The 26,948-nt window shown below is 43.5% G+C and overlaps 1 protein-coding gene and 1 long non-coding RNA gene across 2 annotated transcripts in view; both read right to left on the reverse strand.

Annotated features, from left to right (window-relative positions):
* Nucleotides 1-13,493, reverse strand: part of LOC139547130 (striated muscle preferentially expressed protein kinase-like) — a 114,270-nt gene extending 100,777 nt beyond the window's left edge. The window contains exon 1 of the mRNA XM_071356160.1: nt 12,248-13,493. Coding sequence (XP_071212261.1) covers nt 12,248-12,674 — 427 coding nt within the window. The 5' untranslated portion in view covers nt 12,675-13,493. The remainder of the gene's footprint in view (nt 1-12,247) is intronic.
* A 7,937-nt stretch (nt 13,494-21,430) lies between these two features.
* On the reverse strand, nt 21,431-24,572 carry LOC139547240 (uncharacterized). The gene is made up of 4 exons (XR_011669372.1): nt 24,293-24,572; nt 23,425-24,198; nt 23,215-23,284; nt 21,431-21,884 (listed from the first exon to the last, which is right to left on the reverse strand). It is a non-coding gene; the product is annotated as an uncharacterized lncRNA (long non-coding RNA).
* Nucleotides 24,573-26,948: the final 2,376 nt, after the last annotated feature.

Below are 26,948 nucleotides of genomic sequence, written 5' to 3' on the forward strand. Positions count from 1 at the left end.
TTTTAAAGGCAGTAAATGAGGCTGAATGAACTATTTCGCTACCAGACAAGGCTCCGCCAATAGCCAGGTGTAGCAGTGGTAAGGTGTTGGGACTACTGTTGGGACAGTTTTATGTACTGTAGGCCCTAACAGTTTGTGGGCACCATTTGTCACCGTTATAGTGCAAATAATGTATTGTTTAGTGTTGTGTTCTGTTGTGTAGTGGCTTTGCTGGCATGCATCCCACAAAATTCATGTTTTGCCTCACCAAGATTTACATGCTAAAATCACCACTGAGTAGAGGTGTAAAATGTACTGTGGCAAACCAGGGGGTTTGGTCAAGACGTTTACCCATATCAGACACGGACAGAGAAGGATTAGCTCAGTTTCAAGGGTGTTAATTTAAATAATAGATCAAAAAGAAAAGGATAGGTCTCCCCTATGAGACCCTCTACGGGATACCGTCTTCTGGGTTCCGGGTCTGGCTGTATCCTGTCGGGCACAAAACTGAACTCCCTCTTGTTACCTCTGCAACCGTCAACAATACCACAAGAGTCCTTTCTTCCACCGTTCCTCCTGTGTGCTGCCCTTCTGGCAGCTTAATGGGCCTTGCACAGCTGGTGAGCAATCCGCCCTTGATTACTCACCAACTCCCAATCAGCCCCAATTTGTCCTGGCTGGAGAGCCCGTCGAGACCTGGCACGTCCAGCAGATGGAGCCATCGCCTCGTGATGTATACTCCATCTGTTACCAGGCCCGGACGAGTCTCCCCCTGGTGGCTGACCTGCTGTACGCCACAGTACAAAGTAATTAGCTTGTACGTTTCTCAAGTCCATCCATAAAATCTGCCCCAGATTAGTTAAATCTGATACATAACCTAGAGCAGTGTTACTCACAATTTTTTGTAAGGGGGCCACTTTGGGTTGAGACAATCATTCAGAGGGCCGCACAGATCTTTAATTTGTTTACTTCCCCCCCCAATATTATCAATTATCAATTGAGAGCAAATTCAGAGCAATAGAGCACATGCAATTGATTTGATGTACAGCACATCACAAATATATACATACAGACATCAAATATGCTGCATCACGTGTAAGACCCATGTTAACGGTTACCTCAGTAGTTGGATGAGCGAAAATGTCCCTTCTGCTCCTTGACTGAATTAATTCTAAATTAATAGTCTGTTGTTGCTATACTTGTGAGGAAAGCCAGGTGTGCATTGGTCAGTCTGTTTCTCAGTTTCTTTCTCACAATGTTCATTGTTAAAAATATTGCTTCACATGAATAAGTGCTGACAAAGAAGTATGTCACCTTTTGCACACACTGCTTCAGAAGTGGATACTCTGTGTCTGACACAAGGCTCCAGAAATAGGTAACACCTTAGCTCACCTTGCACTGTGTCATTTGCCTGCAGCCCCATTATCTCACTCTATTCCAGCACGGTCAGGACAGAGGGCTGTGATGACTGGGTCAGAGATGACACTGGCACATGAAAGGGGTTCTCAATGAAGTAGAAAAACTCATTGTACTCCATGATATCCTTGAATCAAACTCCAACTCCAACTCTTCCAACACACGCACAAATGCATCATAGCTAAAATGTTGCAGTATGTCTGGGTTGTATGTGGTGACGGCTCTGAGTTCTGGGAAATGATCAAACTGTCTGTCAGGTATGACCAGTGTGGTGATTTTATTTTGAAATGCTGTGACCACACGCAGCATTTTGCCCAGAATTGTAGCTTTCCTTTGGAGCTGGAGATTCACCATGTTCAGGTGGCAGGTGATGTCAGTTAAAAAAGCCAGCTTTCATATCCACTGTGGATCATCCAGCTCTGGCTCCTCTCTCCCCTTGCTTGCAACAAATTCACGGATTTGAGGGAGGAGAGAGAGAAAACACAGCCATCGCACCTCACTGTGAAATAGTCGCGGTATTCTGTCTGGTATTCCTCCAGCAACTTGCGGAATTGCCGGTGATTCAGTGCCCTCGCAATAATAATGTTCATCACGAGCACGACTTGCTGTATCAGATTCTGTAAATCACAGTCTGAGTTTAGCCACAAGTGCTTCCTGATGAATGATACAATGAAACGTTACAAATTCGGGAATATCCTCTCTCTTTCTCATCAGGTCTATGAGTCCCTTCTCCTTCCCTCACATGTTTGGGGCGCCGTCAGTGCACACAGATGCAAAATTTGACCAGTTAATATTATTATCATCAAAAAATTTAACGAGGGCTTTCAGATTATCCTCTCCTCGTGTTTGTCCCTGAAGGGGCAGTAAACATAAAAGTTCCTCTCTGAACCACTCGTTTTGAGGGAAACGGACCCAAACACATAATTGGGCAATGTCACTTACATCAGTGCTTTCATCAAGCGCAATACTAAAATACAGTGCCATGGATATGTCAGTAATCAGTTGCCTACCGATGTCCTTGCCGATGTCTTCTATGCGTCTTCTTATGGTTGAGTCTGAGAGTGGCAGTCCCCTAATTTGTTTTACAATAGCTTCCTTGTTTGTGAAATCAGCATACAATATTTTGGCTGAGGCCAAAAAACATTCTTTGACATTCTCCGCGTCTGTGAAGGCCTTCTTGTTTCTCTCGAGTATCCAAGCAATCTCATACATCTCTGTTGTTTTCTCTGCAACTGTGCTAGATCTGTCCATCATTTGTTGTTGTTGTAAGAACAGACGCTGGGAGACGAGAAGCAAGTACAGGAAGTGAACATTTAATAAGTAACGGACATGAAACAAAACACGGACAGCGTCTGGACAGGGGAAACAAAATGACATGAATGCTGACACAGGGATCAAACTGAGGAACAGACAGATATTGAGGGGCAATCAACAAAGTGAAGGAGTCCAGGTGAGTCCGCTGATGCGCGTAACGATGGTGACAGAGAGGGGGAGCGGGAACAGGCGTGACAGTTGCCCTTTGAGTTGCGCTATTATTTTGTTTCTGAGGTTGCTTTATGGCAGATATGTTTTGTCAAAGTGGTCATGGTGTGACTGGAAATGTCGCTCTAACTTTGCTTGTTTTAAACAATTGACTGCCTTCTGGCAAATAAGACAAAGTGAGCTAGTCCCATCGTGCAGTACGAAAAAATACTTGTCTGTCCATTTCTCTCGGAACTTTCTGGGTTCTTCTTGAATCTACCATATCCTTCTCTTAGCCACCGGAGCCACGTTAGCTAGCTGCATTTCCCCTCCACCATTTCCTGGTCCTCCGGTGGTTGTTTGTTCATAGCTGTCACGTTGTTCTCCAGCTTTTCCCCCCTCATTTTCATTGTCAATAGATTTACGTTTAATTTTCACAATAAATCGATCCATGTCGACCTGACTGCAAAATTAGTTAGTAGCAAACTGATATGTGTCGGTTGCTGTAGCTGAGCAGTTGCGTTCTATTTCGGCAAATGTTCTAGTATGGCCTTTCTGTTCAACAGCTGCACCATACTGCCATCTATCTGCCATCCAGGGAACAATAGATATATTCAATGAAGTGATTCAGGCCTGCATTAAACACATTGAATTGAAATTGTATCGTTGTTATGTATTATGAATGGAAAATAGGAAAATCACTGCGAGCCACAAATTAATCTACTACTTACAGCATGTGGCCGGGTGGCAGCTCAACGAGTACCACTGTACCTCGAGCAAGGGTGGCCAATGCAATTGCTTCCTGATAACTTGTGTATGAACACATATCTGAAATCGTGACCATTCTCCGTGAGGAAGAACCATATTGAGCTGCTGGATATGGGAGACTTGGTTAGATGACAAAATGTGTATTATAATGTCCATTACCCTACTCTCCCTTTCTCTCCAACCATTGCTGACACTTTGCAATTCACAATGCTGTCTGTGAACCTCTTTTCTAAGACCGATCTTGTTGTCACCCATCTTTCCCTCTCCTGCTGCTCTCACTGTCCCCCTGTTCATATGTTCAGTGGAATCCGAGCAATGGGTTGGAAATCCCCCACGCTCACCCCTTGCACTGTCGGGTTTCTGATGCCACTGCCATTCTGCCTCATGTCATGTCCTCTGCTCTAAAAAAACCATGACACTTCCCAAAAAAACTCAACCAGTGTCTCTGACCAACTCTACTCCAAAGAACAAATAATAAAGAACAATAAATAACAAACAATGATATGAACTAAAGTCGCTGGATCAGATTGACTAAGCATTTGCCCTGGTGCTAAATGTGCATTTGCTTTTTCCATGAAACATAAACGATGGAACAAACAGGTCAAATGAGGGTAAAGAGAAGGAATACGGCTTTCAGGTAAAGAGTCAAGTTTATATAGTTCAGCTCGGTTTCTTTTACTTGTAACTAACAGGTGCAAATACTTGGTAAATCTGTCCCACTGTCTGTTTTTTTTTTTTTTTTTAGTTAATTCCTGGCTTTACTCACTGAATGTGACTATCTGGATGATGTGGACTGTTTTCAACTTGTCGTTTGAAGCACGAGCACTTTTTCGTTCAGTAGTAACAGGAGCGCTGTCGTTAGATTTAACACCGGTCAGGCCATTCAAAAGGGAATTACACACAGAGTTTAAAAAGTGATCTTTTGATTTTGGCCTTCAAAGCAACAGCTTTTTCCGAACATTGTGAAAGAACATGTTTGCAATTTGAACTATCTCTATGGTATCTTTATCTTTATACTTTCCATGTATTTTGATTTGATTCAACTTATATTTTTTTGCGCACATTTTTGTTCGGTGGATAACTTATTTCCAATATGGTCCTTGATGCAATTTTCAATGTGGTACTTATGTAAAGAGACTGATAGAAGGCATGTAAGTAGGCATATTTGTGATGAAAGAGATACATTTATAAATTGAAATACTAAATTAATCTGAAGCTCCAAGTAGGAGTTGCTGTACTGATAAAAAATCTTTGTCACACTTTTGGCAAGTTGAGACATACTGTAGGAGAGAGAATAGTCTCTGTGAATTGTGAGAGGAGATCCCTGGCAATTGCAGTAGCCCTGAAATGGATGGGATCAGGAGATGCCCGATGTGCAGAAGTGTTGCACTGACGTGGAGGCTTTATTTAACCCGCGATGCAATTTGTGGTCAACTCAGACAGACAGAATGCCATGCCATGCCATGATCACCCCGTGTAGTCAGGAGCTATCTCAATAGGAACATGGGAATTGCAGTTCAGATGCAGGTTTGTTTTTCAAACATGTATCTACTACTTACAGTCAACTGAACTCTTGCCGCACGCTGAAAAACAAACAGGCAGTGTGAGTCAATCACTTTGATACATTACAGGGGCATAAGGGATTAGAAAACGAGAATCAAGAGCCAAGATGAAAAAGGTGAACAGAAAAGGCTGTCGTGCTTTTTTCACAGCAGACATAATACTGATGATCTGGGATATGATCTGAGGCTCATGTCTCAACAGACTTACACACACAGAGTGATCCTTTGAGTGATTCTGTCCAAATAGTCTAAGATGGCTTCCTTTCATTCCTTATCACTTTAATGTCCAATGATCTAAATTAGGGAATGGTGCACTCACACCATCACAATTTCCAAATGCATATTACCCATAGTGTATGTCCTTTTTTTGTGGTTGAGAGAGAGAGACAATCTATCCACTTCTTCAAATGTTTAATTATACAAAGAGCAATAAGGCCAGTTCAAATAAAAAAAGTGATTAGAGCACCTAGTCATGGGTTTCACAGCTTTACTGTGATTTAACAATGATTGTGTAAGTGCACTATAGTGGCTGGACATTTCAAAGGAAGGTAAGGATACCCTGTGTCATTATGGTGCTGTCAGATTTAGTTTAGATATAGTATAATGTTACAGGAGCTAGGTAGCTAGGATTTAATGAAGAGCACCAGATTAGCTATAATAGCTAGCTAGAAATGAATTTAGTAGCACCCGGTTCAGCTCGCTAGCTGGCTTTCCACTACAGCCACACAGTTCAAAAGCTGGTATGTGTCGTGTCTACTGCTCCTCTCACTGCTTGGATATCCATGAATGTGAAGAGATAGCGAGCCTATTATCTAAATCCGTGTAGAGCTAGACTATATCCGAGACCGTGTAGAGCTATCATAGCTAAAAGCCAACCTCTGCCTCCTCTGGGTCACAAAGCCACATCAGTGTCATATCTAAAGTAGATCTGACGACATCATAACGGTGGCAAAGAGTTTTCCTACTAATTATTTAGACTAAATTGTCATTGCCACCCATTCAGAATGCCTGCGATCACTACCCAGCTAGCACAGTGGATCTGGGCCTATTCCGGCTGAGAGTCGGGGCACTCGACTGAGAGTCAGACTCGGCCGACGTCATGTGGCCTGAGTCTGGGCCAACTTCGGCAGTATTACTTATGGCTAGGATGCAGAGCTCGGGCCGATTCCGGTGAGAGTTATCTGGCCCAAATATATTACTTGCGGCTCGGGCCAATTCCGGTGAGAGTTTTCTGGCCCAAATGTATTACTTGGGGCTCGGGCCAATTGGGGCTACACTCTGGCAGATGATTACACGAGCAGCTTTATATAATTAGCATTTCATTATTTATTGTTTCTGTCAGCAAAAAATACAATTAACATTTGAATGACATTTTTTAAGAGTCCTGTGTAGTATTTTAGTATTTTGCCACTTTGGGCAAGGCAATTGATAAGCATTAAAAACATTGCAGATGGAACTTCCCGAGTGGCGCAGCGGTCTAAGACAGTGGAAACTGTGTTTCCATCAGATTCTGGTTCGAGACCCGTGCCGGCCGTGACCGGCAGACCCATTCGGCGATGCACAATTGGCCCAGCGTCGTCCGAGTTAGGGGAGGGTTTGGTTGTAGAAAAGTCTATATACAGTTTGTTCAAATGTAGTAAGATTAGGGAGGTAAGGTAATAAATAGGCCATAGTGGCGAAATAATTACAATTTAGCAATTAAACATTGGAGTGATAGATGTGCAGAAGATGAATGTGCAAGTAGAGATAATGGTGTGCAAAGGAGCAAAAAATAAATTACAATATGGGAATGAGGTAGTTGGGTGGGCTATTTACAGATGGGCTATGTACAGGTGCAATGATCGGTAAGCTGCTTAAAGTTAGTGAGGGAGATATAAGACTTAAAGCCCCTTGAATTGAATTGAATTGAATTGATATAAGACTCCAGCTTCAGTGATTTTTGCAATTCTTCCAGTCATTTGCAGCAGAAAAATGGAAGAAGGCGGCCAAAGAAGGAGTTGACTTTGGGGGTGACCAGTAAAATATACGTACTGGAGCGCGTGCTATGGGTGGGTGCTGCTATGGTGACCAGTGAGCTGAGATAAGGCGGGGCTTTACCTAGCAAAGACTTATAGATGACCTGGAGGCAGTGGGATTGGCGACGAATATGAAGCGAGGGCCAGCCAACGAGAGCATACTAGTCGCAGTGGTGGGTAGTATATGGGGATTTGGTGACAAAACGGATGGCACTGTGATAGACTACATCCAATTTGCTGAGTAGAGTGTTGGAGGCTATTTTGTAAATGACATCGCCGAAGTCAAGGATCGATAGGATAGTCAGTTTTACAAGGGTAGGTTTGGCGGCATGAGTGAAGGATGCTTTGTTGCGAAATAGTAAGCCGATTCTAGATTTAGTTTTGGATTGGAGATGCTTAATGTGAGTCTGGAAGGAGAGTTTACAGTCTTACCAGACACCTAGGTATTTGTAGTTGTTCACATATTATAAGTCAGAACCGTCCAGAGCAGTGATGCTAGACGGGCGGGCGGGTGCGGGCAGCGATCGGTTGAAGAGCATGCAATTAGTTTTACTTGCATTTAAGAGCAGTTGGAGGCCACGGAAGGAGTGTTGCATGGCATAGAAGCTCGTTTGGAGGTTTATTAGCATAGTGTCCAAAGAAGGGCCAGATGTATACAGAATGGTGTCGTCGGCGTAGAGGTGGATCAGAGAATCACCAGCAGCAAGAGTGACATCATTGATGTATACAGAGAAAAGAGGCGGCCCGAGAATTGAACCCTGTGGCACCCCCATAGATACTGCCAGAGGTCCGGACAACAGGATTTGACACACTGAACTCTGTCTGAGAAGTAGTTGGTGAACCAAGCGAGGCAGTCATTTGACAAACAAGGCTGTTGAGTCTGCAGATAAGAATGTGGTGATTGACAGAGTCGAAAGCCTTGGCCAGGTCGATGAAAACTGCTGCACAGTATTGTCTTTTATCGATGGCGGTTATGATATCATTTAGGACCTTGAGCGTGGCTGAGGTGCACCCATGACCAGCTCGGAAACCAGATTGCATAGCGGAGAAGGTACAATGGGAAAGGCAGGGTAGGATAGATATAGGTCTGTAACAGTTTGGGTCTAGAGTGTCTCCCCCTATGAAGAGGGGGAGATCTTTAGGGATCTCAGACGATACGGAAGAGAGGTTGAACAGGGGTTAGCATGGGCCGATTCCTCATTGCTAGCTGGGTAGGCACGAGGCGAAGCCAACCGCTGTCTGAGCCAAGTGTTAAAAAGCCTTGTATTTGTGTGTTGCTGGCCAGGTAACCATCCTAATTCTGGTAGACGGAAACGGCCTGATGTACTTGGGACGATTCTGGGCAGTCATTCATTTTGATTCCGGGGCGAGTCCGACATCCGAATCCGGGCCGATTCAGTCAGTTCCGGCCCCACGGAAGAGGGCCGCTTCTGGGCCATTGCTAGCTGGCCTCTGTCTGAGCCAAATGTTAAAAAGGCCTTGTATTTGTGTGGTGCTGGCCAGGTAACCATCCTAAGCCCCATCAATAAGATCCTCATTTAGCCAGTTTAGCTAAAATCAAACTCCCGGGGCCTAGAGGCTGACCACGGATATCTACTGTACTGAGTGGGCATCTTCAGAATATAGTATCAACATGTTTTGAGAGGATGTGTGGGTTTGAAATCAAATTTGTCTCCCTGGTCATTCAGATTTGAGTTCTGATAACAGAGAACCCTGAAAACCTCTTCCAGGGGGGTAGGTCTATTATTAGCTGTGATGTCTTCCTGTGTAATTGGAGACACTGTGGCCTATTAACATTACACAAATCTGAGGCTTGGCACATTCCATGGGTATAAATAACATGCGGTGCAGAGATTGGTCGTCGATGAGGGGGAAGGGGATGGTGAGAGAGAGGGAGAGAGAGAGGCAGAGGGCTAAGGCACTACCAATGACTGATAGGACAGCTGTAGACTAGGCACAGTCAGGGCTGAGGACTGAAACACAGAGTTTCAAGAGTCAAAGAGCAAGAAATCATTTGTTTACACCCATTTGACCCAAAAGCACTTTGTAGCAGTAAAGACAGAGGAGGCTGTTGAAGCTGAGGGTGTCCTAAAAAAGTATGCCATACAGGTGACATTTGAATCACATACTGTAATTTCTGTACGAAAACAAGACACTCTCAAGTCCACACGGTTGCAGAATAATATCACAAGAGTATAAACTGCAGTTATAATCCAATTTTATTGAATGCTTGTTCCACACAAAAAACTTGAACTGTAAAAGTTACTGCCTTAAAAAAATCGAACCCGATGCCGGCAATGAAAGAAGCTGCAGTGCGAACAGGAGATCTTAGGCATGTTTGAAACAGTAACTCATCTGATTGGGAGCAGGCTTTAGCCAGGGTAAAAATGCCAGATCTGTATACCACTGAATACCTGGTATTACATCTGATGATCAAGACCAGTCAACCCATCCTACAAGACAAACATGGCCAAAAGACCAAGGCATATTTAGGTATTTCCAAACAGCATCTATTACCCTTTTCATACTATCGTCCAGACCTGAACAAAACTGTGTTTGCTCTGATATGTTCACACTTTGCTTTTCAACACGGTTCCAGCAACTATGGTGGATGCGTAACTAGGTCAGCCCAATACAGCTCAGCTTGGCTCAGTAGTGTGATGATTGCATGCTGATTTCTGGATACATGAATCATTGGTCTATCAGTCATATAGCTGATTTTCATACAACTAACGGGTGTCACTGATTTAATAATGAGCACATACCCTGGAAATGATTGTACACACATGCATATCCGTAAGTAAGGCTCTATGTAAGACTGAAAGCTAGATTCAATCACACTGCCACTGTATATTTTCATGTTTTTAATATCGTAGATTAAACATACATCCAGGTAGCCTGAAAATGTAAAATTACACTTAAAGGCTAGCATGAAAAACTTTATGCTGGAAAATGTGGAAAGCTATCCAGGAAATAAGCTCTCACAGTCTCACTACAGAATTAGACATTCATCCATTTTCTTTCAACGTCAAATTTCGAACTTGCTCCAAACGTCAAATTTCGAAGTGTTTTTATTGCTCCTGCTGCTCTGTTTTTTATTTGATTTATTTCATTTCACCTTTATTTAACCAGGTAGGCCAGTTGAGAACAAGGTCTCATTTACAACTGCGACCTGGCCAAGATAAAGCAAAGCAGTGCGACACAAACAACACAACAGAGTTACACATGGAATAAACAAGCGTACAGTCAATAACACAATAGAAAAAAAAGAAAGTCTATATACAGTGTGTGCAAATGGCGTGAGGAGGTAAGGCAATAAATAGGCCATAGTAATGAAGTAATTACAATTTAGCAAATTAACACTGGAGTGATAGATGAGCAGATGGTGATGTGCAAGTAGAAATACTGGTGTGCAGTATGGGGATGAGGTAGGTAGATTGTGTCCAAAGAAGGGCCAGAAGTATACAGAATGGTGTCAACTGCGTAGAGGTGGATCAGAGAATCACCAGCAGCAAGAGCGACATCATTGATGTATACAGAGAAAAGAGTTGGCCCGAGAATTCAACCCTGTGGTACCCCCATAGAGACTGCCAGAGGTCCAGACAACAGTCCCTCCGATTTGACACACTGAACACTGTCTGAGAAGTAGTTGTATCGTTCCATATCTCCAAGCTTCAAATTTCGAAGTTAAGGGTTAAATTCAGGCACTCATTCTGAATAGTTAAGGTAAAGGTTAAGATTTGGGATAGGGTTAAAACATAAGGTTTAGGAACTCATTCCAAATGGTTAAGGTAAGTGTGAAGGTTTGGGATAGGGTTCAAATAAAAAAACACTGTCCACAAATGGGATCGAATACACAACGTTCTAATCCAGAGTCACACATCTACCACCCCAGCCCACAACACCCTAGCAAAACCCAAGCCTACTTGCCCCTAGTGGACAGTTCTTAAGGCATTTCCCGACGTCCTCAGCAATTCCAATTTTGTCAATCTCGAACGACCTGCTGATCCAGGACTCAAGAACTCCAAACAAGACAGAGCCATGCTATAATACATTATATTACATAATTCTATTTGAGATTATGGAAGTGCAAGACTTATTAGACTATTACTTTATTAACCTGATGCAGTTTACCAAACACAACCCTAAAGCAACATGTCATCTCTATAGGCTGCCATACTTCTATGCAGTGATTTTGGATATCCTCACTCCTGCAGCCACAAAACAGGCCTCAGGATTCAGTCATCAGGACCAAACAAGGTAACCCGGGACGATAAAGCACTCTAGCCCCTATAAAACTGTTGGTAACACTTAACTTGAAGCATGAAGGTATACTTCTTTATGACTTGTTGTAGGCTTATATGACTTACACAAAGATTTATAATATGTTATGTCTCTATGTATCAACATTTCAACTGACTCAAAATGGCTTCATTTTAAGGATCATCATAAATGATAATACAACATTATAAGGGTGACATATAGTCATAAAATGCATTATAACTGCATCATAATACATCATACTTGCAGGATGTATGTCAAGTGTTACCCAACTCTTCCCTATGATCCCACCATTACAAATGTACAGCCTGTTGGACAAGTTGTCCATTATCACATTGCCACTGTGTCTTTGTTGGTCTTCACTATTAATCCCTCTTTAGCTCTGCACAAACATAGCTACAAAATCAAATCACGCATTATGACTGGTTCAATTCAATGATTCATTATGCTATTCATGTGAACCCTTCAACTTTTCACAAGCTTTGAGCATTGAGAGATTCAATCGGTAAACTATCATGTCATGACAATGTGGAGATAGTGTAAATGGCTTAAGTTTTTCAAAATAAACTCAAACCTTATTTGCTCACATATTCTTGGATCAATACTCATAAGTATGAATGGCTTGAAACACATGGGAGTATTAGTTGGGGGCAACATGGCCCCAAAACATCCTTGATTGTGCCAGAACTGAGTAGAGAAACACATCGATAAAAGGTCAAGGACTTTGAACACAAAACAATAGGATAAGTGATCCGTCTACATTACCTTCCCCCAGGTCCAGGACGGCGAGCACGGCGCTACTCCGCACCTCCCCGAGATGGTTGTTGGCGATGCAGGTGTAAAGGCCTGCGTCACTGGGCTTGCAGTCCCTGATCCAGAGGCCCCCGTATTCCTGATTATCCATATTCAGTAGGTCGTCGTTGTGGTACCAGTAGAGCGAGGGCTGCGGGTCTCCGGCCACCGCCACTTTCAGGCGGATGTCGCAGCCAGTACCCACAGCGGCGTTCCTCATTTTGCGTACAAACACAGGAGGGGTCTGGGTGGGAAACGCGGAGGCCCCCGAGTCGGGGACCGTCTGACCGGGGTTAGGATTGGCTTTGGCCCGCTTGGGCATGACGATGGGGCTAGGGACATTGCGTACCCCCTCATCTGCTCCCTTTTTCAGGGTCATCTGCACCTCTGCCTTTTTCATTGTCACAGTGATGCTTTCTTATAATAGCATTAGCTGCGTATTCAAAATGGGTCCCAATGTTTACTGGACCCTTTTTCTAAATTTCTTTATGATAGTTGACGTAGAGAGATTCAAGAGAAGATTAAAAGTAAGTTTCCCATCGAGACTTGATCATTTTGATTATTATAACTATTGTTAAGCCTTTCAAACGTAACACTAACTTTTAAAGTGGTTTGAATGGGCTCATGTATTGCTAAGAATATCCCTGTAACTTCTGCTATCAAAGTTCTCAAGCAAATAAACGTCATTACATTGGATTAGATTACCTTCAAAGTGCCCAAGCCAAAATGTTTTTTTTTTGTGACGGCTTTTGAAGTCCAATTGGGAAAATTAGGCACATACAGTCTGTGCACGTTCTCCTGCCTGGCGGTATTTTTAGGGCAAGACCCACAGGATCATGTTGCATTAACAGCTCCCAGTCTTGCCTTCTAGAAGTTGATGGCCTCTGCCTTTCACCTTCCTTTCCCCTGGCTGGTTTCTCTTGCTTCTCACCCCTCTTGAGCCGGTCCTTGTCTTGAACTCGTTCAGCGCGCGTCAAAGAAAACTTGCACTGAACTCTTGTAAACCTGTAAAGGACTATTCCCTTACTTCCCAGTTTGACCCTTAAGATTGGCTGACAAACTCACTTTGTTTCCAATTCAGTATGCACCAGTCTCAGTCGCACCAAATGTACACTGTCTGTCCCCCCCTCTTGTCCCAAAAGAGCTAAGCTTTCTCACTCATGATCTCTCGCAACCTCTGCCAGGCAAGTCCTTAGCGGAAGAGACAGCCACACAACCAGAAGGCATCAGAATGACAGCTGCATGCTGATATGTCTGCCCTGTCCCCCTTAGCTCCTGCCCCCTTTAAATTTTTAACCAATCGTGTGGTCTCCTGTGCATGTGGGATGGTGCCACAGTGAGCAGGGAGGTTTTGATTTGATTTGTAGGTCAAATGCAGAAGCTCACAAGTAACTTCACAAAATGTATTCAGGAGGGCCAAAACGTAACATTATAACGATTACTACCATTCACTAAAGGAGAGAAACGAGGTACAACACAACTATGGTGTAGACGCACCCCCGCAACCTCGATTGAAAAACGAAAATCAAGCCTGACAAGGCCAATGAAATCAGCACCTTGCTGGAAGCCCGGCCTTCCACAGGTGATAAACGTGAAGCTCGGATTTATTCCTTAAATTAAATACTGCTCTTCGCCGAGCCCAGGAACGGACGGTGCGGTGCCAAACTGGTGTTGTACCTCTTTTCCCTCCTTCAGGGAACAGTATTTATAGTCATAATGTTACTTTCCCTTTCAGTTAGTACTCTTGGTACAACACTACTATGGGGGAAATGAAATCAAGCCCAAAGCTGAGCCCAGCGAATACTAAATGAAACGGTCCACGCAGACCTCCAAGACCTCGACCCCGCAAGAAGCGGTAGTCTGGGAATTGCGCACACTGCATGGTGTCTAGTGACCTTCCCCTGTCCCAGCTGTAAGCACAATGTAAGCACACTGATGCCCAACCAGCCACAACACAAATTTCCCCTAAAGTTTAAATAACGCCCAAGACTCTGCCAGACCCCCAGTGGAGTGGGCACGTACACCGCTAGGTAACCCTTGTCCCTTGCTGATATATGCCAGGGAGATAGTCTCCACAATCCAGTGGGAGAGACGCTGCCTAGAGAGCACCCTGCCGCGAGCTTCATAAGTATAACAGACAAAAAGCTAGTTACAGAACTGGATATGCCTTGTCCACTCAATGTACATGCGTAAAGCTTGGAACGGGCACAGGGCATGTAACCTCTGTTTTTCTTCATAAGCAAAAGGAGGAGTTGATAAGGGAAATATCTAAAAAGCTTAAGACCTGTAGGACATAGCCATGACTTTTGCGGTGAAGGTCACATTTGGACGCAACTGAGTACAAGAAGGGTGTAAAACTTGGAGGTCCTCAACACGCATATCTGAGGTCAAAGCCATGAGCAGGAAGTTATTGTAGGAGAGGAAACTCAGATCCACAGCCTCCTGTGGTTCAAAGGGTTCAAACACAGAGCACCCAAGACCAAAGCCAAATCCCGAGTGGCTGCAATAGGTTTAGAGACCGGTCTGAGCCAGTTTGAAGAACTGCACCACTGGCGGATGAGCCACTGGAGTTGCACCATCAATTCACATGACATTCTGAAATAGCCGCCATGTACAGGCAATTTTGAAAGTATTCAGACCCGTTGACTTTTTCCACATTTTGTTACGTTACAGCCTTATTAGAAAAAAATACAACAAATCCCTCATCATTGTACACACAATACCCCATAATGACAAAGAAAAAACTGGTTTGTATATTTTTGGGCAAATTTATATATAAAAAAAATATATATATAACATTTTCATAAGTATTCAGACCCTTTACTCAGTACTTTGTTGAAGCACCTATGTCAGCGTTTACAGCCTCGAGTCTTCTTGGGTATGACGCTTCAAGCTTGGCACACCTGTATTTGGAGAGTTTCTTCCATTCTTCCCTGCAGATCCTCACAAGCTCTGTCAGGTTGTAAGGGGAGCGTCACTGCACAGCTATTTTCAGGTCTCTCCAGAGATGTTTGATTGGGTTCAAGTCCGGGCTCTGGCTGGGCCACTCAAGGACATTTAGACACTTGTACCGAAGCCACTACTGTGTTGTCTTGGGTGTGTGTTTAGGGTTGTTGTCCTGTTGGAAGCTGAACCTTCACCCCAGTCTGAGGTCTTGAGTGCTCTGGAGCAGGTTTTCATCAAGGATCTCTCTGTACTTTGCTCCGTTCATCTTTCCCTCGATCCCTACTAATCTCCCAGTCTCTGCCACTGAAAAACATCCCCACAGCATGATGCTGCCACCACCATGCTTCACAGTAAGGATGGTGCCAGGTTTCCTCCAGACGTGACGCTTGGCATTCAGAGCAAAAAGTTCAATCTTGGTTTCATCAGACCAGAGAATCTTGATTCTCAAGGTCTGACAGTCCTTTAGGTGCCTTTTGGAAAACTTCAAGTGGGGTGTCATATGCCTTTTACTGACGAGTGGCTTCCATCTGGCCACTCTACCATAAAGGCCTGATTGGTGGGGTGCTGCAGAGATGGCTTTCCTTCTGGAAGGTTCTCCCATCTCTACAGAGGAACTCTGGAGCTCTGTCAGAGTGACCATTGTGTTCTTGCTCACCTCGCTGACCAAGGCCCTTCTCCCCCAATTGCTAAGTATGGCCGAGCAGCTAACTCTAAGATGAGTCTTGGTGGTTCCAAACTTCTTCCATTAAAGAATGATGGAGGCCACTGTGTTTCTTGGGGACCTTCAATGTTGCAGAGGTGTTTTGGTACTCTTCCCCAGATCGGTGCCTCAACACAATCCTGTCTCGGAGCTCTATGGACAATTTCGCCGACCGCATGGCTTGGTTTTTGCTCTTACATGCACTGTCAACTGTGGGACCTTATATAGACAGGTGTGTGCATTTCCAAATCTTGTCCAATCAATTGAATATACCACAGGTGGACTCCAATCCAGTTCTAGAAAACATCTCAAAGGTGATTAATGTAAACAGGATGGACCTGAGCTCAATTTCGAGTCTCATAGCAAAGGGTCTGAATAGTTATGTAAATAAGGTATATACAGTTGAAGTCAGAAGTTTACATACACTTAGGTTGGCGTCATTAAAACTCATTTTTCAACCACTCCACAAATGTCTTGTTAACAAACTATAGATTTGGCAAGTCGGTTAGGAAATCTACTTTGTGCATGACACAATACATTTTTACAACAATTGTTTACAGACAGATTATTTAACTTATCACTGTATCACAATTCCAGTGGGTCAGAAGTTTAGATACACCAAGTTGATTGTGCCTTTAAACAGCTTGGAAGATTCCAGAAAATGATGTCATGGCTTTAGAAGCTTCTGAAAGGCTAATTGACATCATTTGAGTCAATTGAAGGTGTATCTGTGGATGTATTTCAAGGCCTATCTTCAAACTCAGTGTCTCTTTGCTTGACATCATGGGAAAATCAAAAGAAATCAGCCAAGACCTCAGAAAGAAATGGTAGACCTCCACAAGTCTGGTTCATCCTTGGGAGCAATTTCCAAACACCTGAAGGTACCACGTTCATCTGTACAAACAATAGTATGCAAGTATAAACACCATGGGACCACGCAGCCGTCATACCGCTCAGGAAGGAGACACCTTCTGTCTCCTAGAGATGAACGTACTTTGGTGCGAAAAGTGCAAATCAATCCCAGAACAACAGCAAAGGACCTTGTGAAGATGCTGGAGGAAACAGGTACAAAAGTATCTATATCCATAGTAAATTGAGTCCTATATCGACACAACCTGAAAGGCCGCTCAGGAAGGAAGAAGCCACTGCTCAAAAACCGCCATAAAAAAGCCAGACTACGGTTTGCAACTGCACATGAGGACAAAGATCATACTTTTTGGAGAAATGTCCTCTGGTCTGATGAAACAAAAATAGAACTGTTTGGCCATAATGACCATCATTATGTTTGGAGGAAAAAGGGGGACGCTTGCAAGCCGAGGAACACCATCCCAACCATGAAGCACGGGGATGGCAGCATCATGTTGTGGGGGTGCTTTGCTGCAGGAGGAACTGGTTCACTATACAAAATAGATGGCATCATGAAGTAGGAAAATTATATGGATATATTGAAGCAACATCTCAAGACATCAGTCAGGAAGTTAAAGCTTGGTCACAAATGGGTCTTCCAAATGGACAATGACCCCAAGCATACTTCCAAAGTTGTGGCAAAATAGCTTAATAAGGACAACAAATTCAAGGTATTGGAGTGGCCATCACAAAGCCCTGACCTCCAGCCCATAGAAAATGTGTGTGGAGAACTGAAAAAGCGTGTGCGAGCAAGGAGGTCTACAAACCTGATTCAGTTACACCAGCTCTGTCAGGGGGATTGGGCCAAAATTCCCCCAACTTATTGTGGGAAGCTTGTGGAAGGCTACTCGAAACGTTTGACCCAAGTTAAACAATTTAAAGGCAATGCTACCAAATACTAATTGAGTGTATGTAAAATTCTGACCCACTGAGAATGTGATGAAAGAAATAAAAGCTGAAATAAATCATTCTCTCTACTATTATTCTGACATTTCACATTCTTAAAATAAAGTGGTGATCCTAACTGACCTAAGACAGGGAATCTTTACTAGGATTAAATGTCAGGAATTGTGAAAAATCGAGTTTAATTGTATTTGGATGAGGTGTATGTAAACTTCCGACTTCAACTGTATATATATATAAATATATATATGTTTCTTTTTATTTTTTATAAATGTGCAAATATTATTTTAGAATAAGGCTGTAATGTAAATAAGGTGGAAAGAGTCAAGGGGTCTGAATACTTTCCAAATGCACTGTATGTTTTTCAAACGTCAAATCCATATAAATCAGTGCATCTGTTCCCAACAGAGCACTCCGGTCCCTCAGCGAGAGAAACAGAGGATAAAGCGTGCTTCCTCGTGACTCGTAAAGGTCTACGTCGGCCATGCCGAACATTTCCCATCTGGGAGACCACCTAGGGGTGTGGCCACCACTCCTAAGAGAGAGCACCCCTGGATAGAAGATCTGCACCCGAGTTGAGGCAACCACGTACATGCGTCACCCAAAGCGAGAGTATGTGCGCACTGCTCCACAGCAATGGGTATCACCAAGTTTAGAAGGGAGAGAGACTGAGTCCCTCACCTTCTGTTGATGTATGCCACCACCGCCGTAAATATTGCCCAGCACAAGCCAGCCAAACAAAGGTGGGAGGAAGCACCTGAGTGACAGATAGACCGTCAGGAACTCCAGGCTCCACACCGCTGTCCATAACCCCCCCACCACCCTCTGGGGGAAGCATCTGTCGTGAACACCCTGCAGAGTAAAACTGAACAGATTGGAGTCCCCTGACAATAACAAGGGGTCCACCACCCTGGCCCGTAGCCCCGACTGAGATACCTGAAGCAACCGGTTAGGCTGGGAGATGCATCTAGGTGAGCAACTAGCACCTAGCACTGAAAAGGCCGCAACAACAATAGCCCCAGGGGAGCGGCTTCTATCACAGAAGCTATCATCCCCAGTAGGCGTAGGCACTGGTGGAAACGCACTGCGTGACACAGCCAAAATTGATCTAATCAGAGCCAGAACCTGGACACCCCGTGTAGGGATAGAAAAACGTGATTTGCGAGTGAGTCTCACTTGAGACCCCGAAACGGAAGACAACAATTTTTCTGGTTCGGGACACCAGCATGTGCAATATGTGTGTAAAACGTTTTGCCTCCAGCCAGTCAATTGTAATAGCTGGTGGTGGCTCATGAGCATTCTGAATTAATAGACTCTGAGGTGCTTGCTGAAGACACAAGTCTAGAAGGGGGAGAAAGTCCAGACCACTTTTCGGAACCAGGAAATACTGGCTGTACCTGCCGTCCTGGATCTGACATAGAAACCACTCGGATTGCTGGCGTCTGGAGACGGGAGGATATTCCCTCCCTCAAAACAGGCACTGAGGCCTCGGGAACAGTCAAAGTGACGACGCCACAAAAGCGCAGGGAAAGAGCAAGAAATTGGAGCCTGTACCCAGACATAACTGTTTGCATGATGCAGAGCAACACCGCGCATGCACGCCATTGGTTGGAGCAGACAGCAGCATCCCGTTAAGTGCCATCTGAAGGGGTGGGACGCCACCTTGTGGACTGGGAGAGATTGGTTATTTTTCCCTTTCCACCACTCTCGACCACCATGTGTCTGAATCTGGAGAAGGGATACTTTTCATTGAACCCACATGTGGGAGACGCAACACTTCTGACACCCTTGAACATTGTGGGTACTCACAATTGTGTTTATGTACCGAGGTTTGCCTGAAGCCCGGTCTACTCTGGATTCGGGGGCTCCGGCAATCCAATTGGCAATGCCACTTTGGGGTACTTCTGTCACAACGAGACTCACTCGGTTTAGGCAGCAAGACGAGTACTGGTAACCGGCTGGCACCCAGTGCTGGACCCTACGCATCAAAAATGGACTCAGGGAAAAAACGCTACCATGAAGCTTATCAAACCCACCAGTCATAGGTATCGGTGCCATAGCACCTTGTAAACCAGCTGAAAAAGACAGCTCTGAAAAGCTACACTCAGCGAAACAACAAACGTTGCCACAACTCTAAAGAACATTCCCTGAAGAATCTCGTTTAGGAAATTAACTAACATTTTCATAGGAATGTTCCCGTGATGTGTAAGGAATGTTTCCAAGAAGCTGTCATCAAGGCAAAGGGTGGCTATTTGAAGAATCTCAAATATTAAGTCTATTTTGATTTGTTTTACACATGATTCCATATGTGTTATTTCATCATTTGGATGTCTTCACTATTTTTCTACAATGTAGAAAATAGTAAAAATAAAGAAAAACCCTTGAATGAATAGGTGTTCTAAAACTTTTGACCGGTACTGTATGTTCTAGACATATTTCATGGGAATGTTGCAAGAACATTTATGTGCCTCCCCCCAAAAAACAAATCATTATACATTGTGTCTTGTTACTGTTGCCAAGCCAGGCCCTGGTTGATAAACCACTGATCCATTCATAGCTCTTTGTCTGTTGGTAAGGTTAGAGATCAGACCCTGGTTCGATTCCGGGCTGTATCACAACCGGCCGTGATCAGGAGTCCCATAGGGCGGCGCACAATTTTCCCAGCGTCGTCCGGGTTAGGGGAGGGTTTTACCAGGGTAGGCCGTCATTTTAACTAAAAATTTGTTCTGAACTGACTTGCCTAGTTAAATGAATGTAAAAAATAAAAAGAGATACTCATACAGTATTTTCAATGTGGATGTTTGACACATCATTACATTGTGCACGTTCATTTATACAGTAATTATCATTCAACATATCCTCACCGGGGATTTGAACTCTCAACCTTTTGGCTCACAGTACTCTGCTCTTCCGCGGGGGCCAGTCGTGAATAGCTGTAATGGACATTTTGGTGACCTTATCTTCTGCTTTTAAGATACGGTTCTATCCCTCCTTGTGGCACTACTTGATTGAGTAAATAAAACACTAAACAATCACAATACAGTAACTATTGGTCACTCTATTATTATTATAATATGTATTTATTATAGAATTGTGTCAGTTATTAATGATAAACCTTTAATTAAACTGCACTCCCTTCCTCCCTCTCCCTCCCTCTATTTTTCCTACACACAGTCCAAGGGTTGCAGGTCTGCCAACTTCCTTCTGGTCACACATTGCATTCAGAGAAATATCCAATAAACCAAAGACATTGTCACGATCGTCTTGATGAGGAAGAGTGGACCAAGGCGCAGCGTGATATAAATACATCCTCTTTTTATTATACGAAGAAGATGAACACGAAACACTTTACAAACTAACAAAAGACTGTGAAGCTACAAAACGAAAGTGCACACACAAGCTACTAACGTTTAGACATAGACAATTACCCACAATCACCTAAAGCCTATGGCTGCCTTAAATATGGCTCCCAATCAGAGACAACAATAAACAGCTGTCTCTGATTGAGAACCAAACCAGGCAACCATAGACTTTCCTAAACCTCTATTCTGAACACAACCCCATACACTATACACAACCCCCTAAACAATACACACACCCTAAACTAGACAAAACACACAAACATCCCATGTCACACCCTGACCTAACTAAACTAATAAAGAAAATCAATACAACAGAGGCCAGGGTGTGACAGACATTGCTTTAACTGTGAATGTACTTTATTGCAGATATTTTCCTCAAATAAAATAAACAAGTTATTACAATTGATTTACATTGGGTCTAATATGTGTGTGAGAGGGAGACTTGTATTTCAACTCAGAAAAAAGTACACAGAATTTCCTCGAACTGTACACATTAAGCCATTGTCTTTTACAATATTATCAATCACACTTGGATTTGATAGATATTTAGAGTAATTATGTAGATATTGAGAATGGATATGAAGGAGTAGATATCTCCAATCGTAAAATAAAATGGAGCAAACATTAAATAAACAAGTAATTACAACTTATTTACATTGTGGATAATGTGTGTGAGCGCATGTTGTTTTATTTTTCCTCGTCAGCCACCCATCTCTGCTTTGTCAGTCTTGATAGGCCCAGTGTACGCACTTCTGGGTGAGGCTGTCAGGCAGTGGTGGAGTGCATGGCAGATCTGAAAGAGAAATGCACAAAGTGACTAAGTTTTCAGCTCCACAACATGTCTGTGTGTACATCTGTTGGTGTGAGTGAGCATATGCACATAAATGTAAGGGATGAATAAGAATATGTACATATACATACATGGATGAGCGATGGCCGTGCGACATAGGCAAGATGCTGTAGATGGTATAGAGCAGTATATACATATGAGATGAGCGACGTAGGATATGTAAACACTATTAAAGTGGCGTTATTTAAAGTGACTAATGATAGGCATAGGCAAGATGCAGTAGATGGTATAGAACAGTATATACATATGAGATGAGTAATGTAGGATATGTAAACGTTATTAAAGTGGCGATATTTAAGGTGACTAGTGATACCTTTATTAAGTCCATTTTTTAAAGTGGTCAGAGCTTTGAGTCTGTATGTTGACAGCAGCCTCTCTATGTTGGTGATGGCTGTTTAACAGTCCGATGGCCTTGAGATAGAAGCTGTTTTTCAGTCTCTCGGTCCCAGCTTTGATGCACCTGTACTGACCTCGCCTTCTGGATGATAGCGGGGTGAACAGGCAGTGGCTCGGGTGGTTGATGTCCTTGATGATCTTTTTGGCCTTCCTGTGACATCGGGTGCTGTAGGTCTCCTGTAGGGCAGGTAGTTTGCCCCCGGTGATGCGTTGTGCAGACCGCACCGCCCTCTGGAGAGCCTTGCGGTTGAGGGCGGTGCAGTTGCCGTACCAGGCGGAGATACAGCCTAACAGGATGCTCTCGATTGTGTGCTGTTGCGTCTTCTTCACCACACTGTCTGTGTGGGTGGACCCTTTCAGTTTGTCCGTGATGTGTACGCAAAGGAAATTAAAACGTTCCACCTTCTCCACTGCTGTCCCATCGATGTGGATGGGGGGGTGCTCCCTCTGCTGTTTCCTGAAGTCCACGATCATCTCCTTTGTTTTGTTGACGTTGAGTGAGAGGTTGTTTTCCTGACACCACATTCTGAGGGGCCTCACCTCCTCCCTGTAGGCCGTCTCGTTGTTGTTGGTAATCAAGCCTACCACTGTATTGTCGTCTGCAAACTTGATGATTGAGTAGGAAGCGTGCACGGCCACGCAATCATGGGTGAACAGGGAGTACAGGAGAGGGATAAGAACGCACCCTTGTGGGGCCCCAGGATCAGCGCTGTGGAGATGTTGTTTCCTACCTTCACCACCTGGGGGCGGCCCGTCAGAAAGACCAGGACCCAGTTGCACAGGGCGGGGTCGACACCCATGGTCTGAGCTAAATGACGAGTTTGGAGGGTACTATGGTATTAAATGCTGAGCTGTAGTCAATTAACAGTATACTTACAAAGGTATTCCTCTTGTCCAGATGGGATAGGGCAGTGTGCAGTGTGATGGCGATTGCATCGTCAGTGGACCTATTGGGGCGGTAAGCAAATTGGAGTGGGTCTAGGGTATCAGGTAGGGTGGAGGTGATATGCTCCTTGACAAGTCTCTCAAAGCACTTCGGGATGACAGAAGTGAGTGCAACGGGGCGATAGTAATTTAGTTCAGTTACCTTAAATTTCTTGGGAACAGGAACAATGGTGGCCATCTTGAAGCATGTGGGGACAACAGACTGGGATAGGGATTGATTGAATTAGTCCGTAAACACACCAACCAGCCAGCTGGTCCGAACAAAGGATCCACTTCGGGAAAGACGTATTCCTGGTCGTAATGTTGTTAAGTTGTCAAAGCTTTTATATGCAATAGTTCTTCCCGGCTGTATGTAATAACACTTGAGATTTCCTGGGCTAACAATGTAAGAAATAATACATAAAATAATACATAAAAAAACAAATAACTGCATAGTTTCCTAAGGACCGAGGCAACCATCGAGGCAACCATCTTTGTCGGCGCCATCTTGTATTTAGAAATAATGCTGCTCAAATTGAAAATCATTAAACTAAATAATGAGGATTTCTATCAGCCTAATTGAGGTGTAGATTACATCTCAAATTGCAGTGTTCTAACTTGTAAACAGGGCTGCATGAGATTTCTGTTAATGCGACTCCGTGCAGCCAATGGCAATGTCCGCTTTAGGTATAATGCCAGGAGACGCTTATGAATTTGACAGCTCTAACACAGTTCCAACTCAGACACCGCCAAAACAACCGCTATGTGGATGTCGGCTAAAGTGGACGTGATTGAATAGATCCCCAAGTGAGGGAGAGTTTGCATGTGTGTATACATGCATGTGATAATTACCCTGTATCACCTGTCGTGCCCAGTGTAGCAGATGCAGACAACTGCGGCTGTGAAGCCTGTGGTTGAGCTAATAGGGGCGTCAGATCTAAGAGAGGATCAATTTTCTTAATATGAAATAATTATACAACAAAACAGAGTGAGTGATTGAGTGAGTGAGTATACGTGTGTTTGATAATTACCTGGACCACATCACACTGCTTCAGGTCTACAAGCCTCTGGAAGCTCCTGGAACAGCTTGGTAGAACAGCTTGGAACAGCTTGGTGGAAAGACGGTTACCTGTCACCCACCGAGCAGGTTGGTAGATCTGAAAAATGGGCACAATATAATTTTAATGACAAAGCCTTGACTACACACTAACCTAAACAGAACAGACTATGGGAGGCGCACAGTAGTACATAGAGCCATGACTACGTGGAACTCTATTCCACATCAAGTAACTCATGCAAGCAGTAAAATTTGATTAAAAAAAACAGATAGAAATACACCTTATGGAACAGTGGGGACTGTGAAGAGACACATGCGTACATAAGATAACACACGCACGCACACAAGGATTTTGTGATGCAGATATGTGGTAGTAGAGTAGTGGCCTGAGGGAACATCCCTAATATGTTGTGAATGTATTGTAATGCTTTTAAAATTGTATAACTGCCTCAATTTTGATGAACCCGAAGAAGAGTAACTGCAGTCTTGGCAGCAGCTAATGGGGATCCAAAATAAATACAATATAACAAATGAATTAAGTTTGTATGTGTGTGTGGGTGTGTATCTGGCAACCCACGCAGCAGACTTCCTTTTCCCAACTGCTCATTCTACTTGCCCTTGCAATCTGATGTGTGTGTGTGTTCTGTGTTATGATGACTTAGACGTGTCGAGCTGACCACAACCTTGTAGTAAGCCATTCAGTGATTAGCTTGTGTACAGTAAAAAGGATATAAAAATTCAGATCTGGATTGACAAGTAGGCAAAATCGTGTGAAGTTGCAAACCTCTAGGGCTTAGTCTACACAAGTTAAATAAAGGATGCAGGACATGAGTTCTAGGACCATGCCTCAGGACTACCTGGCCTGATGACTCCTGGCTGTCCCTGTCTCCAATCCACCTAGTCGTGCTGCTGATCCAGTCTCTGCTGTTTCTGTCTGCAGCTATGGAACCCTGACCTGCTCAAGGCTCACCGGAGGTACTAACTTGTCCCAGACCTGCTGTTTGATCCTGTCTCTCTCTACCAGACCTACTGTCTCAACTAGAGGTCGACCGATTATGATTTTTCAAGGCCTATACCGATACCGGTTATTGGAGGACCAAAAAAAGCTGATACCGATTAATCAGCCAATTTATTTATTTGTAATAATGACAATTAAAACAATGCTGAATGAACACTTTTATTTTTACTTAATAGAATACATCAATAAAATCAATTTAGCCTCAAATAAATAATGAAACACGTTCAATTTGGTTTAAATAATGCAAAAGAGAAGAAAGTAAAATTGCAATATGTGCCATGTAAAAAAGCTAACGTTTAAGTTCCTTGCTCAGAACATGAGAACATATGAAAGCTGGTGGTTTCTTTTAACATGAGTCTTCAATATTCCCAGGTAGGAAGTTTTAGGTTGTAGTTATTATAGGACTATTTCTCTCTATACCATTTGTTTTCATATACCTTTGACTATTGGATGTTCTTATAGGCACTTTAGTTTTGCCAGTGTAACAGTATAGCTTCCGTTCCTCTCCACGCCCCCACCTGGGCTCGAACCAGGAACACATCGACAACAGCCACCCTCGAAGCATTGTTACCCATCGCTCCACAAAAGCCTCGGCCCTTGCAGTGCAAGGGGAACAACTACTTCAAGGTCTCAGAGCGAGTTACATCAACGATTGAAACGCTATTAACGCGCACCCCGCTAACTAGCTAGCCATTTCACATCGGTTACACCAGACTAATCTCGGGAGTTGCTAGGCTTGAAGTCATAAACAGCTCAATGCTTGAAGCACATGGAAGAGCTGCTGGCAAACGCACGAAAGTGCTGTTTGAATAAATGCTTACGAGCCTGCTGCTGCCTACCACTGCTCAGTCGGACTGCTCTATCAAATATCAAATTATAGACTTAATTATAACATAATAACACACAGAAATATGAGCCTTATGTCATTAATATGGTCAAATCCGGAAACTATTATTTCGAAAACAAAACGTTTATTCTTTCAGTGAAATACGGAACCCTTCCGTATTTTATCTAACGGGTGGCATCCATAAGTCTAAATATTCTTGTTACATTGCACAACCTTCAATGTTATGTCATAACTACGTAAAATTCAGGCAAATTAGTTCGCAACGAGCCAAGCGGCCCAAACTGTTGCATATACCCTGACTCTGCGTGCATTTAACGCAAGAGAAGTGACACAATTTTCCTAGTTTAATATTGCCTGCTAATCTGGATTTCTTTTAACTAAATATGCAGGTTTAAAAAAAAATTTACCTCTGTGGATGGATTTTAAGAAAGGCATTGATTACATTTACATTTAAGTCATTTAGCAGACGCTCTTATCCAGAGCGACTTACATTTAACCTTTCTTTATTTTTATTTAACTAGGCAAGTCAGTTAAGAACAAACTCTTATTTTCAATGACGGCCTAGGAACAGTGGGTTAACTGCCTTGTTCAGGGGCAGAACGACAGATTTGTACCTTGTCAGCTCGGGGATTTGAACTTGCAACCTTTCGGTTGCTAGCCCAATGCTCTAACCACTAGGCTACCCTGCCGCCCCCTTGATGTTTATGGTTAGGTACATTCGTGCAACGATTGTGCTTTTTTCGCAAATGCACTTTTGTTTAGTCA

Source organism: Salvelinus alpinus, chromosome 20 (genome assembly GCF_045679555.1).
Source record: "Salvelinus alpinus chromosome 20, SLU_Salpinus.1, whole genome shotgun sequence".
Lineage (NCBI taxonomy): Eukaryota > Metazoa > Chordata > Actinopteri > Salmoniformes > Salmonidae > Salvelinus > Salvelinus alpinus.